The sequence below is a fragment of the Gobio gobio genome (genome assembly GCF_949357685.1).
Source record: "Gobio gobio genome assembly, chromosome: 18".
Lineage (NCBI taxonomy): Eukaryota > Metazoa > Chordata > Actinopteri > Cypriniformes > Gobionidae > Gobio > Gobio gobio.
In genome coordinates, this window is record NC_137111.1 from 40,994,869 (window position 1) to 41,013,250 (window position 18,382).

Below are 18,382 nucleotides of genomic sequence, written 5' to 3' on the forward strand. Positions count from 1 at the left end.
CCTGTTCGTCTTACAATCTCACAGGGCCAAATACCTGTTGAAACCGCACCACATTGCACAGTTCTCATCGCTCGCCATTATTTGGCGTTGTTTGAACCACCGAAGGCCAGAGCGTCTCTGGGATTCTCTGTCTGCTGAAGGGAAGAAGTTTGCAAATGTGACTTGCGACGGTTCAGAATTTGCGTAAGAGCCCGTCGAGGCTTGCTCGCAGCTTTCCCAGGAATCCCACAAGAGCTTTGATGTCATTTGTAACCAAAACTGCTAATGCTGGCACATTAGAGCTCTGTGATACTGAAAATAAATCAACAGCTGTTTTACAGCCATGCAAATGAACTCTACATGTAGCAACAGAGAATCCATGTGTGAGTTTACTTAGCTATTCTTGGGGGATGCATTTGTCCCTAGATGTTCTCTAATATGACACAATGTCTTTGGGGACATGTGGGGATGTCCTCATTTAGAAAAATGATTCGTAAATAGATGTTTTTATTCTGCAAATGCAAATGTTTTGTTAGTGGGCTTGGGTAATAATTCAGCCGTACGTCAGCATTTTGAGATGTGATAGAACTAGGGATGCACAGAAATGAAAATTCTTGGGCGAATTATAATAAAACACTTGGCCGAAGCCGAATACCGAACGCGGTTTTTCAATTTTTTTCCCATTTATTTTGCCATTTATTTTCACCTTTGCCTTTTACTATTTTGTCTTGCTTTTTTAAAAGAAAAATAAATTACAAAACTACAATTTAAAAATATTTATTTAACACTGAAATTTTTTTAGCATTCCAGCAGACATTATACTAAAAAAGCACAATATAACTTAAAATAAATATTTAAAAAAAAAAGTAAAATAAAAATATTTTTATTTGGCCATCTTATCTTATCTTTGGCCTATTATGCCTACAATATTTTGCAATATTTGCTATATTTCACTGTCACTTCCGAAACTTTGCAGTGTGCAATTGGCCATTAATCCTCTTTGCAACATAAAAAACAATAGTTTTATTCACTGGATTATATAGACTGTAGACTCAAAAGAGAGCCAAAACCACTCCATTTGCGATCACTAAACCCTGTCACTATGTCAGTTCATCGCGATCTCACAAAGTTCAATGAAGCTGCTAACAATGCACAATAAATATCTTACTTGCGTCAAATTCGTGTCTATACTTTGTTTGTTTGTTCATGAGAGGTTTTGCGAGCCTGTCACCGCTGCAGAAACACGTTGTAAATGGAGACATTTGACGTTCTACAGACACACATATGCACTGGAGCTTTTGCCAATATATTATTACAGTATCAACTGAGGGTGCTCTTGCTTGCATTTGAGGGTGCTTAGACGCTGTCTGCAAACGACCATTATTGCGTCTATTTCGGACACTATAATGCTTCCACACTTCTGACGTGTTAGCTGCATTTAGAAGCGTGCGCGCCTCTCTCTCAAACGCGCTGGTTGGTATATTTGATCGCGTCATCATAGGCCCTGTCCCAAATGGCACACTTCATGTGAACTTTCGGTCTTGTAGACTTACAATGGCCACTGCGTGCGCGTGTCCGTTAAGTCCACGAGACTGCTAGCAAGCGCCCCCTTTGAGGTCAATATGCGCCCTCGATGTGCACTTCTGCCGAGTCCGCACTGGTGTGGGTTGAGCAGCGGACTTCTTCCCATCAGTCAAAGCGGCATTACGTTGTAAAAGTGCGGACTCAGAGGAAGACCGTGAGGGTTTAGGGTGCCATTTGGGACAGGGCCATAAACGTCGTTGTTCGGTTAAATGTATTCGGTCTAATAATGTATTCAAATCATTTTGGTTGCTGAACATTCGGTGCATCCCTAGTTTGAACACAATTCATAATACAACGGAAATACGCTTTGCATTCTCGATTATAGAAAATTAGTTAAGAGTTTGTTGCTTTTAAGATCTGTATGCTAAAATTCATCAATGTGCATTTAAAATGAATAGTCTTCAGGGAGAATTGGTCAAAAATATTGGTGTTTCTGGCTTTACACTTGGTGTTCATGATAGTTTAGTGAATTAAACTACAATGTCATGTTTAAAAAGGTAATAAACTGGTTTGCAGCATGTTAGGTGTCTCACTGGTGTCATGACTCTCTGGTTTGTGTTCTTCTCATGACAGAATATGCTAATCGATGACTTGAAGATAGTTAACTCCACATCAGCTACATAAATTCATCAACTAACCATTCAGAAACTTCCTGTTGCATTCTACATGTTGTCACTTCCTCTTGAGTCTCTCCATCACTGTCCGACTCCGGTTTGAACATTAAAGGCTGAACAGTTTCAGTGTGTGTCTGTGTGAGGTAATCGGAGCTGCTAACATGAGCTCTTGAAGCTCCTCCCTCTTCTTGAAAGGGGGCCAGAGCAGCAGCTCATTTGCAGAAAAATGATTCATAAATAGATGTTTTTATTCTGAAAATGCAAATGCAAGTGTTTTGTTAGTGGGCTTAGGTAATAATTCAGCCGTACGTCAGCATTTGAGATGTGTGAGAACACAATTCATAATGCAACGGAAATACGCTTTGCATTCTCGATTATAGCACTAGAGTTTGTTGCTTTAAAGATCTGTATGCTAAAATTCATCGATGCTTCAAAAATGTGCATTTAAAATGAATAGTCTTCAGGGAGATTTGGCCAAAAATATTGGTGTTTCTGGCCTTACTCTTGGTGTTCATGATAGTTTAGTGAATTAAACTACAATGTCATGTTTAAAAAGGTAATAATCTGGTTTGCAGCATGTTAGGTGTCTCACTGGTGTCATAACTCTCATGGTTTGTGTTCTTCTCATCTCTTTGTAGGTCGCATGGGTCTCAACTTTCACCATCCTGTAGCTGAACATATATTACCACCGAACGGTGAGTATCTCTCTCTCGCAGTACTGCATTAATGTTAATGAACACAGGCTTTTCATTTCAGATGAACAAAGTATTGGTTTTCTAAGACAGCGAAGACATCTTGTTATATATTCCGTCTTATTCAATATACACTACCGTGTAAAGGTTTTGGGGTCGGGAAGATTTTTTATATTTTTGAAAGAAGTCTTATGCTCACCAAGGCTGCATCTATTTGATCTCAAATACAGTAATATTGTGAAATATTATCAACTTTGTTTAAAATAACTGTATTTTAAAATGTTGTGATGGCTAAGCTAAATTTTCAGCAGTCTTCAGTGTCACATGATCCTTCAGAAATCATTCTAATATGCTGATTTGCTACTCAAGAAACATTTTATTATCAATATTTTTGTGCAAAACATAATCATTTTTTTTTTTCAGAATTTGTTGAAAACAAAGTTCTAAAAAACAGTATTTGAAATAAGTTTTTTTTGTAACAATCTAAATGTCTTTGCTGTCCCTCTTGATCAATTTAATGCATCCTTGCTGGAATTTATTAAAATTAAGATTTTTTTTTTTAATGATCCAAATTTTTTAAACAGTGGTGTATGCTTATTTGGTGATCTGTAGGCCTGTATACTAGTTTCTTGTAGTGGCAGACATTTAAATCGGCTATATTATCGGCATGTGCTACAGAAATGTTTCCCCTTGTGTCTATTTCAAAATCTACCAATTAATTCAGTTTAAAGGCAAATCCGCAGCCCACTGACAAACGCCAACAGACAAGATGGCCATTGGTTTTAAAATTTTTATTAAAAATAGCTGTCATGTTCACACTGCCCCAACAGACACCAACAAACGCTGATTGAACATGTTCAGTCGGGTGAAAACAAACCCCGACCAACGTCAACAGACACCGACAACATACTGATCTGACGTAACCCAGCAAATGTGTTTGCTGGTGTTTGTCTGTGTAGTGTGAATTGGCCTTAATTGAGCAATTAAATGAATAATAATTAAATTGTTGTGCTGTAAATATCAGCATTATATTTCTCCTAATTTCCCATATCAGCCAATGCAAATCCCATTTCCGTCTTCCATTAGTGTTCTGTAGGCCTCAATGCAATGTGCTGACCCTCTGTTTCCTCCTGTGGTGCCACCAAACCGCACACATGAGCATCCCCCCTGCTATGATTAGCAGCCCTGAAAGCTTATATACACACGGTCCACCTCAGCAAGTGGCGGACGGCCAGAGGAACAAACATGAAAGGGAGGAAACGCCAGCAGCAGTTTTACCAGTGTCACAGGGATGACTTGAGATAATTGTGCTCATTAGCCTGATGGTTGTAGTAGGGATCTGCGTATCTGCTGTAGGTACCACTGCAAAGCTTCAAGTGGGATATTTGAGGTCTGGCGTGTCATTCGTGTGGTTTATGGACGCTGTTTGGTGGAAGCAGCACAGGAAGGAGCCGGCACGGCCTGAGACCACCCCTAAAACCTCTAATTTAGACAATTTAACTGGGAAAATGGTTTCCATGTCTGTTTGTATGAACTCGCCTTTAAAGTCTGAGGTTGCTCGGGCTGAAGTTTTAAATTCTTTAAATTCTAGAACTTATATTTTTAAATGATTTAGATGCAGGGTGGATATTAAAAGGTTTTGCCCACCAGCCACTGCCTAATTTGAACTGCCACATTTTTATAGTATATATTGGAAAATAAAAATGTGGCTGGTCACCCTGCATCTTGCAAAGTTATTATATTATATTTTTTTATTTTTATGATTATATTTTAAGATATTTTTCAAAAAAAAATAAAATAATTATATATTTTATTTTAATTATATATTTTATTTTATATAATTATATAATACATATACACATGCATATACACAACACATACATATACATCACATGTCTGTATGTATGTGTATGTATATATAGAGGTTTTAATAATAACATTCTAGATTATTTTGTTTTTATATTAATATAAAAATATCTCAAATATAATTATAATTATACTACTATATGCATATATGCACACATACAGACACCACTTTCCTTGGCAGCTAACTTAAAATAAGTTATTAATCTAAAATATTTCAGCTTTATTTCAATTAACAGAAGTATTTTAATAGTTTTAGTTAACTATATTAACCCTGGTTTATATATATATATATATATATATATATATATATAATTAATATAATTAATATATATAATATAATATAATATAATATAATATAATATAATATAATATAATATAATATAATATAATATAATATAATATAATATAATATAATATAATATAATATAATATAATATAATATAATATAATATAATATATATATATATTATAACTATATATATATTATAACTATTATGAACCAATATGAAATATGAACCCGATTCGAATTTGCATTGCCCTTGAAAGTGAATTTGAATCACTTTTTGCTCCACTTTTATTAGCGTCTTAGTTAACTGAATTCAAACAATGAATCACGCATATATTGATGTCTTTCCTTTTCAATGACTTTGTTCTTGTCTATATGTAAATGTTTATCGTGCCACAGATTTAGCTGATTGGTCTGTTATAAATCTGACATTGATATGCTGCCCTGCATGTCAAAAGTTGAACTATTTATAAGTCAATATGGTGTCTTAATAACGTGTCAATCATGGTGTGTGAGACGTGCCGTAGCAGCTAAAGACATCCATCTTACGCAACATTACATAGACCTGGTACTCTCAGATGGACACACAAGGTGTTTTTCGTGAACACCGCCCTCCTCACACATCTCTATATCTGAAGTGAGCGGCGTGATGTACGATAATAGATTTTCCCATCATATTCCTCTGATGGTCTGGGTTCATGATGAAGCAGAACTACCCCTCACTGCACAAAAATTCCTGGCTGGGGACTGGTGTTAATTTCACACCATTTAGACCGTTTAGAGGACAGGGTTTTGATTTTTGACCAGCTCCGAGTTTGTCGGACTCTGTGTTCTTGCACTGTATCCCAGTGTGTCAAGGGTGTGTGTGTGATATGCTGTGACTTGTTTTAAGAATCAGCCCGAGGGGCTTACTCCAGTTGCTGTTTTTCACTCCTGAGCCCTTGCTAGATGTAACTGGTTATTCTTTAACAATAAGACACTGGAACTGTCCTTTTTCCTGCTGCCTACAGTCACCTCTCAACAAATACTCTCTCCGGGTAGGTGTTGACTCACTCCAGACACAGTAGCTTTCTCCTTTCATTGTTGCTAGGAGTATAAGACCCCTGACACCGGTTAGACGGCTCTGTTTCTGTGTACCCAGAGACTACAGACAGACTGTTTTAATGAAAACCCAAAAAGAGAGACGCCCCAGAATGAAAACAATATATACAACTCTGAAAATGTCAAACAGTTGGAGCATCTCTATGGCTCTCTTTAGACCTCTTCTAGTCTACATCAGGAACCATCAGGATATTGTTAGGGTTTTTTTATTAATTAATTGATAAAATACTTGTATCAAGCATTCAAAAGTTTGGGGTCACATTTTTTTAAAGAAATTAATTATTTTATTCAGCAAGGATGCATTAAATTGATCAAAAGTGACAGTAAAAACATTTATATTATCACAAAAAAAATTATTTAAAATAAATATTCTTTTGAACTTTCTATTCATCAAAGAATCCTGAAAAAATGCAGCACAGCTGTTTTCAATATTGCTAATAAGAATTTTTCTAATAATAAGAAACATTTATTAAGCATCAAATTACATATTAAAATGATTTCTGAAGGATCATGTGAGACTGAAGACTGGAGTAATGATGCTGGAAATTCAGCTTTACCATCACAGGAATAAATTACATTTTAAAATATATTAAATCAGTCATTTTTAATTATTTGATGTATAAGGAATTTCAGGATTCAGGAGTTTTTATATATATATATATATTTTTATATATATTTTTTTAATATATATTTATTTATTTATTTTCATATATATCATAGACTTTGTTAGATTTTTGAACAGACCCCCAAACATTGGATAGATAGAATATATATTATATTATTATTATTACTTTTATATTTAAATTTATATACAATACAAAACATTTTTTTTAAGTATTTTCACAAAAAAATGAGCGTGTTGGTAAAAAAACCCCTCAATAATTAAGGAGCCAACAGAATTTGATTTCAAATGTCTGTCATTGAGCTGTATGTGTTGCTATTCCATTAACTAGCTATAAACATGTCAACAGTTCAGCTGCTTTTAACTTGATCAGGAAGATTCTCTTCACCTGAAAGAGAAAACAAGCTATAAAAAACCCATGACATTTCTTGCGGCAATCCAATGCATACTAGGGTTGTGTTATGAAGTGTGTCATAATGCAACGACAAGTGAAACCAAGCTTGAAAACCCCCATGTCTGTCTCTCTCTCCCTCTTCTATCTGTCTGTCCCCTCTGACTCTCTCTCTCTTTCTCTATCTTCACCCGTCTCTCTGCTCTCGAGCAGCCAGGAGTTATGGTCGCAGAAGAGGTAACCTGACGCCTTCTTTATGTTTGTGCTCGCAGAAATGATGGGGCTTTTGCTATGGCTGATTTGCTCGTTGTCTGAGAGTCACGGGAACATATGAGGGGAGGGGATCATAATATCTGCTTCCTTTGTGCAGTGAATGCATTAATTCATGTTCATTTTGCCATTGTTTTTTGCTTATAATTGAATTATTGTTTCCTTTTTTGTTATTGCATATAAACTAATGAGTCCAAGGAATATTTAGCCATTGAGTTTCCTAACAAAATGGTCAACAATCACTAAAATATTATTTAGAAAGTTGTTTGAAGGGAATCATACAGGCTTGCTGCACCTCTCATTTCAAGTGTCCACCCACTAATTCTGTCATCCAGTTCTGTGTCAGAGTGTATACACCTCATGTGTTGCTTTTCGCTCTAGTACTCCTCTCATACCCCTTTTCCACCATGAGCCATTCCAATAACGTCTAAAAACTACAATCACTGAAGCTGTCTGAAAGTTCCCAATGTGGCATGATGCGTTCAGGGTGTGTTCACACTTGGTATGTTTGGTTCAATTAAAACGAACCCTGTTGCGATTGCTCTGTTAGTGCGGTTCATTTGAATAAGCGTGAACGCTGCCATCCGAACCCTGGTGAGCACCAAACAAGCGGACCGAGAACACTGAAAAGATGCAAACTCTTGTGCGGTTCGAATTAAATATGTACGCAACACGGACCAAAGACATGTAAACAAACCAATAACGGGACAAAATGCGACCCTAAAAAGTACAGAATGCTCAAGAATACCTGTTTTTCTCGTCATTGTCGTGATGTTGCCCATCACAGTTTGGGACAGGCGTCAGAACCACAGATCTTCCTTTGTGTGTGTGACTGAGGGATTCCTGCCGATGTTTTGACTTCTTTACACATTTTATAAGCTCTTCACGAGTTCTCAGCTGGTCAAACACTATCATGTGTAGCACATTTAACCAGCACGTTTATCTCCGCACACAGCATTGTTTTAAATGTTCCGTCACAAAATATACATAATAAAAGCCGACCGATCAGGTTGTGAACATATCCCGATGCCTTTAGGTTCAGTATCTTTTGGATTGGTGTTAAAATGCCAATGTGAGCGGACCAGGACCAGGAGGGTCCGGACCAAACGAACCAAGCGAACCGAACTAACATGTGTGAACACACCCTTAGTTAATGTTTTCCTATTTCTGTAATACTTCTATTTTTGTCACTGAAATTCTACTCACTCCCCATTTGTCTAAAAAAAAAAATATTTACAATCATTAAATAAAAAAAAAAGATCAATTAAAACCGCATCATGACAGTGAATTAAATAACTTTGCATGTTAAAATATGTTCTCAAACCTAGGAATAACTGCGTTTTGATAAACTGGAATTTAGATGGAAAAGGGATATCAGTCAGTGTTTGTGTCCAAAGGTCTTTTGACCATGCTCTCCTCACACAGTGACAATGCCTCTGATCACAGCACTATTTATTTGCATTGCAATATGAAAATGTGCCCTGTTTTATTAATTTTTTGGATAGTAATGCCCACCTGGTCATATTGATCACATCTCTGTGCTTTTTTAACATGTCTTTAGGTTAACACTTCACAAATATGAGTAAGACAAGAAAATAAATTGATTGTTGTTTGCGTAATTATTTGGGATTTAAAAAAAAAATAAATTTATGGGTGATCAAATGTATAATTTTCTGAAAGCTTCATTGTTTCATTTCACTTTGGAACAATCCAGTTTCATGTAATATCTAAATTAATTAACCATTTTTAACTCAAATATGTTGTAATCCATGCCATTTTGAAATAAACATACTACCGTTCAAAAGTTGGGATCGGTTTGATTTTGTTTTGGGGGTTTTTTTTAAGTATCTTATGCTTGCCACATTTGAAAACGCTAATGTGAAATATTTTTACAATTTAAAATAACTGTTTTCCATTTTAATATTTAATTTTGATTGACAAATTTGATTCCTGTGATCAACTGATTTTACAGCATCGCTACCGTCTTCAGTGTCACATGATCTTTCAGAAATCATTTTAATATGATGATTTGCTTCTCAAGAAACATTTCTTGTTTTTGAAAACACTTTTTTTTAATTTTTTTTTTAATCTTAGTTATCCCAAACATTTGAACGGCAGTATATAATATAATCATAATATTTTTTTAGTCTTTGGCATTTTTTTTGTCCACTAATCAGTTTCTCTTCTCTGGCTTTCTCTCTCTTTCATCTCCTGTCCTGTGTGATTCCTCCTTTTCTCTTTTTCTTGTGTTTGTTCTCTCTGCTTCCTGTTGCAGGTCGCTCTTCACTGTTTCCTTTTGAGGACGGCTTCTTGGACGACGGTCACGGCGATCAGGTGCTGACCCCTGGCCTGAGCTCCCCCACCCGCTGTCAGAACGGAGAGAGGATGGAGCGCTACTCCAGAAAGGTGTTTGTCGGTGGACTGCCGCCCGACATCGATGAAGGTACATGACTCACACACACACGGCTCAGTGCTGCAAAGGCTGGGAATACTTACTGTATGTACTTGTGATTTTTATTTTATACATTTCAAACAACAGTGGGCAGTTTTCAAACTAACTTCTTTCACGTTGTCATTGTGGGGTATTGTTTATAGAATTTTGAGGAAAATAATGAATTTAATCAATTTTGTAATAAGGCTGTAACAACATAAAATGTTGAAAAAGTGAAGCGCTGTGAATACTTTCTGGATGCACTGTGTACACAGTGATTTTTAGTGCCACTACAGTATGTATCTGTTTTAGGGTTATTATAGTCAACTAAAAGTAAAATTATTCAAACATTTTTGGATGTCTGTATTTTTGGACATCTGTAGTTCAGTCCATCCGTCCATCAATCCATCTATCTGTATGTACATCCATCCATCCATCTGTAGTTCCATCAGTCCATCCATCCATCAATCCATCTATCTATAGTTTCCACATCCATCCATCAATCCATCTATCTATAGTTCCCACATCCATCAATCCATCTATCTATAGTTCCCACATCCATCCATCAATCCATCTATCTATAGTTCCCCTATCCATCCATCCATCAATCCATCTATCTATAGTTCCCCTATCCATCAATCCATCTATCTATAGTTCCCCTATCCATCCATCCATCAATCCATCTATCTGTAGTTCCATCAGTCCATCCATCCATCTGTAGATCCATCCATCCATCCGTCCATCCATCCAATCCCACTATCTTTAGTTTGTCTGCCATCCATCCATCCATCCATCCATCCACCCATCCATCCATCTATCTGTAGTTCCGTCTGTCCATCCATCCATCCATCCATCTTTCCATCCCTCTGTCTGTAGATCCCTCCATCCATCCATCTGTAAATCTGTCCATCCATCCAATCCATCTATCTTTAGTTTGTCATTCATCCATCTATCTGTAGTTCTGTCTGTCTATCCATCCATCTCTCCATCTCTCTGTCTGTAGATCCATCCATCCATCCATCTGTAGTTCCATCAGTCCATCCATCAATCCATCCATCTGTAGTTCCATCCGTCCATCAATCCATCTCTCTGTAGTTCTGTCATCCATCCATCCATCCATCCATCTATCTGTAGTTCCGTCTGTCCATCCATCCATCCATCCATCTCTCCATCCCTCTGTCTGTAGATCCATCCATCCATCTGTCCTTCCATAGTATCATAATCTACAAATTATTATATCTAAAGATTATTATATAGACTGGTGGGTTATGCACTTTTGACTTGGATCAGTAAGCCACGTAGCAACCACTCAGAACCCCCAAGCAACTGCATGGTACATTACACAGAAAAAAGACACATGACTGAAAATGTGATTCATAGCAAAGAATTTATGGGTCCATAGCATTATTTGGAGAGGATCCAGTGACACTGAATTATTGTATTTATTTTTATTTTTTCATTAAAAAAAAAAGTATACTGACCTATGTAAAAGGTCTAAATACTTTCCATTTTTCCTTCAGATGAAATTACCAACAGTTTCCGTCGCTACGGTCACCTGGTGGTGGACTGGCCTCATAAAGCAGAAAGCAAATCCTATTTTCCTCCTAAAGGTAATGACATTATGACATCATCCCTCCTGCGGCACTAATACAGCTGCAAATGTTTAACAAATCAGCAGAATTATTCCCCTTGACACCGCCTGTGTTTGAGAAGTGAAAGTATGACATCACATTCGGCATGCACCTCAACTGAGTCTATTGTGTGGATGCTGGTCAGTGTTTACTCTGAGCATCAGGAAGCTGTTGGGCTCTGTGTGTCAGATTGGTCTCCATTGGCTCATAGGGCCTCCAGGTGTTCATTTCTGTGGCTTGAACAGACGCACACAGACAAGTACTTACAGATACACACCTAGAGGGAGAGACCAACTGCATTTCATCATGTTACTCACGTACATGTTTGTGTGCGTACCTGAGCTGACAGAGTTTGATTGGATAGGTAAACAGAGCACAGGTACAGTCCACATATACCATTGAAACTTTGAATGTTTATTCTTCAATTATTGAAATAAATAATTGTATTATATACCATATGATATGTAATAAAATATATTGTTTACATAAATATATATTGTAGGATATAGATTCATTATATGTATTATTTCATATGATATGTTACTACATGTACTTACTATAGTAATAACTGTAAATTGTGCATAATTACAAGTAACTAACCCTAAACCAAACCCTAACTATAACACTATAGTATAGTAAGTACATGGGATTAATTAATATTACTCAGTACGTATTTGAGTAAGTACAATGTAACTACATCACCTTAAAATAAAGTGTAACCAAAGATGTTTACAATGTTTCAGGCCATATCCACACTAATACATTTTCGTTTGAAAGCGTATATTTTTCTCCCTGTTTTGGCCTTCCGTCCACACTCAGACAGCGTTTTAAGTTAACGAAAACTTAGCTTTTTGAAAACGCTCACCAAAGCGGATAAATTTGAAAACGCTGTTGTAGTGAGAAACTGAAAACGGAGGTATTTGAAAACAATGACGCATGTTTAGTCGTGTGACGCATATTGTACCAATACCAGTACCAATATGTTTATACCGCTATTGTCCCTGTTATGACGTGCTATGTTTAAAATGTTACTTTGCGCGCTCTTCATATCACAGTCCTGCAAAGATGACACAAAATGTATTCGCAGTTGTTACGTTTTAGACCAAACATATAATGTTGAGTGAGTGCGACCTGGATGCATCAATGAAAGGCGAGATATTTTGCTTAATAAAATGTCCCTTCCAGAAGAATCGTGTGGTAACTTGATAATGTCTTGTTCCGTCTGTCATCTTGGTGAGCTTTTATGAGGTTTAACGCATGCACAGTAATGTGAATTTAGCGGTTTCCTATGTTTTAGTGTGGACAAGAAACTTCTGGAAAACGCTTGATAACGCTAGTGTGGACGGAGAGCGTTTTAAAATCAAAATGTTGTTTTCAAATGTATCCGGATTAATGTAGATGTAGCCTCAGTTGTAATATGTTTTGCCTCTCAATCTTCCATACAATTAAAGGTGCACTATGTAAAACATTTTCAGTAAAATATCCAAAAACCGCTAGGCCAGTGTTATATATTTTGTTCAGTTGAGTACTTACAATATATTTCCAACTATTTGTAAATCGTGAGAAATTGCTATTTTAACCGATGAACCGGGACGTGTGAGGGAGTCGCCTGTCGATTGCGTCATATCTGTGTTACCCTCGGTTTCTGGTTTTATTCTACAGAAACGCTTTACTCCCACTGCAGTGTGAACAAGTGTCATAGCAGCAGCCGAGCGAACGCACTGAGTAACGTCATCACATATTTTTCAACACACTCAGATGTATCTAATATGATAAACAGAGCTGCGTTACCTCATACGCATGACTGGAAAAGCGGAAGTGGTGCCGGCGACTGTGGCATAATAAAAGTCCAGCCGTTCTTCTCATTAACAATCACTCCAGCGGCCTTGCTCAGTTCCACAACACTCGGCCCTGCTCTGCTTCATACTACAGTAACGTTAATAATCACATCCATGAACATGATTTCTGCCCGAGTCCTATCCCGATTCTTTTCCACCGGCTGTGAGGTGAAAACCACGTGCCCCAGGATTCTGCGCTCAAACGTGGCATCATCAAACTACGCCTTTGTTTTGAACAGGCGACCTCTAGTGGACGGAAAAGTTACATAGTGCAGCTTTAAACATTTGAATTAATTGAATGAAGTCCTGTGCTCTGAGCTGTAACTGTGGTGAAAATGTCCAGTGGGACTATACTATAAAATATTATGACATGATTACTATAAAGAGATTAATATGGGATGCTAAAATTTGATTGGATCATTACAGTGAAAATTGCTTGTTTTGTAAGCTGCTTATGCAGTTTCTGTAAATTTTGCAGCTAGTAACTCATTTTTCTGGTCACACTTTAGATTAGGGTTCAATTCTCACTATTAAATATGAATTTTGCCTCAATAAACTTCTAATTACTGCTCATTAATAGTTAGTAAGGTAGTTATGTTTAGGTATTGGGTAGAATATGGTCATGCAGAATAAGGCATTAATATGTGCTTTATATAAGTACTAATAAACAGCCAATATCCTAGTAATATGCAGGCTAATAAGGAACTAGTTATTAGTGATAATTGGACCCTAAAGCAAAGTGGTACCATTTTTCTTGATTGTATATAGTGGCTTATTTTTTAAACTTACAAATTGTATGCATTTCATAATAAATTAACTTCAGTTTGCTGATCTCAAGGTTATTTCAGTGGACGGATGAATAAATGTAACTTGGTTTGATGTTTTGTTAAATAATGCAATGATTTCACACACTAAGAACGGCTTATGTGTCCAAGTACTTTTTGAGGCCACTGTATATTTCTTCATTTATGAGATTTGTGCTATGTATAATGATCTGCACTTGTGGATTTTATATGTTTGGACTGGTGTAGTCTTCATGCCTGAGCCGTCCTGTCACCGTGTGTAACTGCTGTTTGCCGATGTGCTCATTGTTCCTCCAGCTCATATGAAACACTGATCCAGACTGAGTGAATGGAAGATGCTGGTCATTTTTCCATCCAGTGTTGTGTAAAGCATCATGACTCACAGTGGGCAGGACTGAGGTCAGCGCTGAGGCTCTAAACACGTTAAATAAGGTTAAATGCGGTTAAATGCCTTCATGAGGCTGTTATATGCTTATCAGTAACACTGAACAGAAGCAGCTCTTCAATAAATCTCAGAGACCACCTGGAAAACAGGATGGAAATTATTAAAGGGATAGTTCACCCAAAATGGAAAATTGACTCACCGTCCTATTGTTTTAAACTTGTTTCTTTCTTCTGTTGTGCACAAAAGAAGATATTTTGAAGAATGATGGTAACCAGATAGTTAACGGTAGCCATTGACTTCCAAAGTAGGAAAAAAATACTATGGAAGTCAATGGGCACGTCAACTGTCTGGTTACCAACATTCTTCAAAATATCTTCTTTTGTGTTCAACAGAAGAAAGAAACACACACAGGTTTGGAACAACTTGAGGATGAGTAAATTATGAGACAATTTTACATTTTTGGGTGAACTATCCCTTTAAGTCAAGGTTTATCTGGTTATCATGGTCCAGTTAGCCCCTGCTGGTACACTCTAAAAGATGTTGGGTTAAAAATAACCCAAGTTGGGTTGAAAATGGACTAACCCAGCTATTGGTTTGTTTTAAGCAAACATTTAACCCAAACGCTGGGTTAGTCTTATTTTTAACCCAGCATTTTTTAGAGTGTAGATGAAAGAATTACACCATCAAAACAAAAAGCACAGTTCTCTACTGAAGGACTTCGGGGGGTTCCACAAAGCAAGGTTCACTTTTTTTTTTTTTTTGACAAAAAACAGCAAAATACAAAACTCGTAGGAGAAAGAGACTATACACATACATGTAATTACAAATATAGTCAAAATACAAAAGTTAATAACTAAACAGAAAACAACAACGGAACAAAACAAAAAAAAGAAAGGGGCTATTTATAAACACAAGTCAATGTCAAAAAGGCTTTTTTTCCCCTTTTCCTTTTTTCTTCTCTTTTTTTGACTTTATACACACAATTCTGACTTTATATCACACAATTCTGACTTTATACACACAATTCTGACTTTATACACAATTCAAATCTGACTATCACACAATTCTGACTTTATATCACACAATTCAAATCTGACTTTCACACAATTCTGGCTTTATACACGCAATTCTGACTTTATACACGCAATTCTGACTTTATATACGCAATACTGACTTTATACACGCAATTCTGACACCCAATTCTGACTTTATACACGCAATTCTGACTTTATACACGCAATTCTGACACCCAATTCTGACTTTATACACGCAATTCTGATTTTATACACACAATTCTGACTTTATATCGCACAATTCAATTCTGACTTTATACACACAATTCTGACTTTATACACACAATTCTGACTTTATATCACACAATTCAATTCTGACTTTATATCTAACAATTCAATTCTGACTTTATATCTCACAATTCAATTCTGACTTTATACACACAATTCTGACTTTATATCACACAATTCTGACGTTATACACACAATTCAAATCTGACTATCACACAATTCTGACTTTATATCACACAATTCAAATCTGACTTTCACACAATTCTGACTTTAAATCACACAATTCAAATCTGACTTTCACACAATTCTGGCTTTATATCTCACAATTCAAATCTGACTTTCACACAATTCTGGCTTTATATCTCACAATTCTGACTTTATATCACACAATTCAAATCTGACTATCACACAATTCTGACTTTATACACGCAATTCTGACTTTATACACGCAATTCTGACTTTATACACGCAATTCTGACACCCAATTCTGACTTTATACACGCAATTCTGATTTTATACACACAATTCTGACTTTATATCGCACAATTCAATTCTGACTTTATACACACAATTCTGACTTTATACACGCAATTCTGACTTTATATCACACAATTCAATTCTGACTTTACATCTCACAATTCAATTCTGACTTTATATCTCACAATTCAATTCTGACTTTATACACACAAGTCTGACTTTATACACACAATTATTAAAGCAAGGTTAACTTACCATCACATATTGGTTGATTAACACAAACCTTGCTTACTCGAGGTGTGCTGGTTCCAAAAACGCGTCCAGGAGTAAGTTCAGACAACCCGGAGTATGTTCTCGGTTAACACACAACACATTCTCAACAGAGCGACAAATCGTTGATTCACCATGGAAACAGACACTAAGAAAAAGTGCGCCATTCTACTTCCTCTTCTTCTTTTGTTTAATGCCGATTTACATAACCTACTTAATGCATATCGCCATTTATTTGGTGATTTTTCTTTTTCTCAACCTTTTCGTTTAATAAGTAATCTTTAATCACTGAAAATAAGGATTATATTGTTTGTTTGATGCTAATTAATTGAATGCAGATCCATGTGTGAGATGACCGTAAACTAAATGATAAATATATTTGAATTGAATTAACATTTAACATTACATTGTTGTAATAGTGCTTTAGAATTTATATATCATATTGTATGTTATATATAACTGTACATATAACTGTAACTATATAACAAATTTAGTTATATTAATATAACTATATTAATTATATAACACACATCTAAATACCTCTTCAGCAAACTAACCCTGGAACAGAAGCTGCTCCGGAGCATAATGCTATGGCTACTTGCATACCCTGAGAGTTGCCTCCGTTTTTGGAACCGAAAGTTGCGGAGGTTATCCGCTTACTTACTCTTAAACATACCCAGGTGTGTCACATAACCTGCTTTCTGGAATACCCCACATAAGTGGCAGTGTATTGAATAAATTTACCATTTGTATGCTTGCAAAAAATTTATTAATATTTTATTATAGTAGATATTTTACCAGTGTGCTCATAAAATCAAGAAAGTATTTGTGGACACAGTAGTTCATTTAGGGTGAAGTGGGAAATGTATTAATAATAATAAAAACATAACATATTTAATGTTTAGATATTTTTTTATTATTATTTTATCATTAATTTTATATATTTCGTATTATTCATAATGATCTGTAAACAAGTAGAATAATCCAATCTCAATGCATTTTTATTTATTTATTATATTTAAGCTTAGGAGATCAGTGGAGGTGAAACCTCTGGCTGTAATAAATCTGATACTCGTACATCAATCTCTCCGAAATTTCTTCTGATGTCCTTGATTCACTCTCCCAAGGTTGTTCATATTTCTCTCTCCTTTCGGCTGTCTCTTTCACTCTTTCTCTGAGGCAGAACGCCTTGTTCTTTTCTTCCTTCTGGTCTTTCTGCTGGCTCTGATCCTGATGTTCTCATGCTGCAGTGTTCTAGTGGAAAAACACTCCTTCAGAAGGTCTTGAGAATGGTGGACATCATAAATTCACACAGATAAATAGCATATACACTCTCGGAAAAGCAGTCTATATGCAAAATGCATGTTTAGGGTCAGAACAGTGAGTGGAAAACTACAGGAAATACTGACTGTTTAGTTACAGTATAAAATTAATAATCCTGGATTTTATTTGGGCTAAAATTCATAACCGCAAATGTCATAAAACTGCATAGGAGACCTAGGGACCGACTGGGTACCTTATAGTTAATGTCAAAGACTATCTTTAGGCTGAAGGAATTTTCTTAGAACATATTGTTTATTGAAAATTTGTGACTATAATAATTAATTTATGTCCGTGATAGTAGCTGTGATGTGACAGTGGCAAGTTTCAGATGATTCCATTTCCCCAGCTACAGAAGCCACTCCGATCTGTCCTGATTCCACCTCAGCATAACTCCGCCCATGGCCACGCCCCTCTCAATATGCCCCTCCCACGTGTAGTTCTTTCCCTGTTCTGTTAACGTCTGTGCTGTCTGTAACTACAGGCCTGTCAGTGAATGAACAAATGAGCATGGGAGATGA

At 36.2% G+C, this 18,382-nt stretch overlaps 1 protein-coding gene across 5 annotated transcripts in view; it reads left to right on the forward strand.

Moving 5' to 3' along the window:
* cpeb3 (cytoplasmic polyadenylation element binding protein 3) overlaps positions 1–18,382 on the forward strand; it is a 51,108-nt gene that overhangs the window by 22,173 nt on the left and 10,553 nt on the right. For 3 of the 5 annotated variants that reach the window (XM_079843310.1, XM_079843308.1, XM_079843311.1), the window contains exons 4-7: positions 2,816–2,872; positions 7,349–7,372; positions 9,681–9,848; positions 11,357–11,446. In XM_079843310.1, coding sequence (XP_079699436.1) covers positions 2,816–2,872; positions 7,349–7,372; positions 9,681–9,848; positions 11,357–11,446 — 339 coding nt within the window. The remainder of the gene's footprint in view (positions 1–2,815; positions 2,873–7,348; positions 7,373–9,680; positions 9,849–11,356; positions 11,447–18,382) is intronic. The other 2 variants (XM_079843309.1, XM_079843312.1) reach the window with 1 other exon arrangement.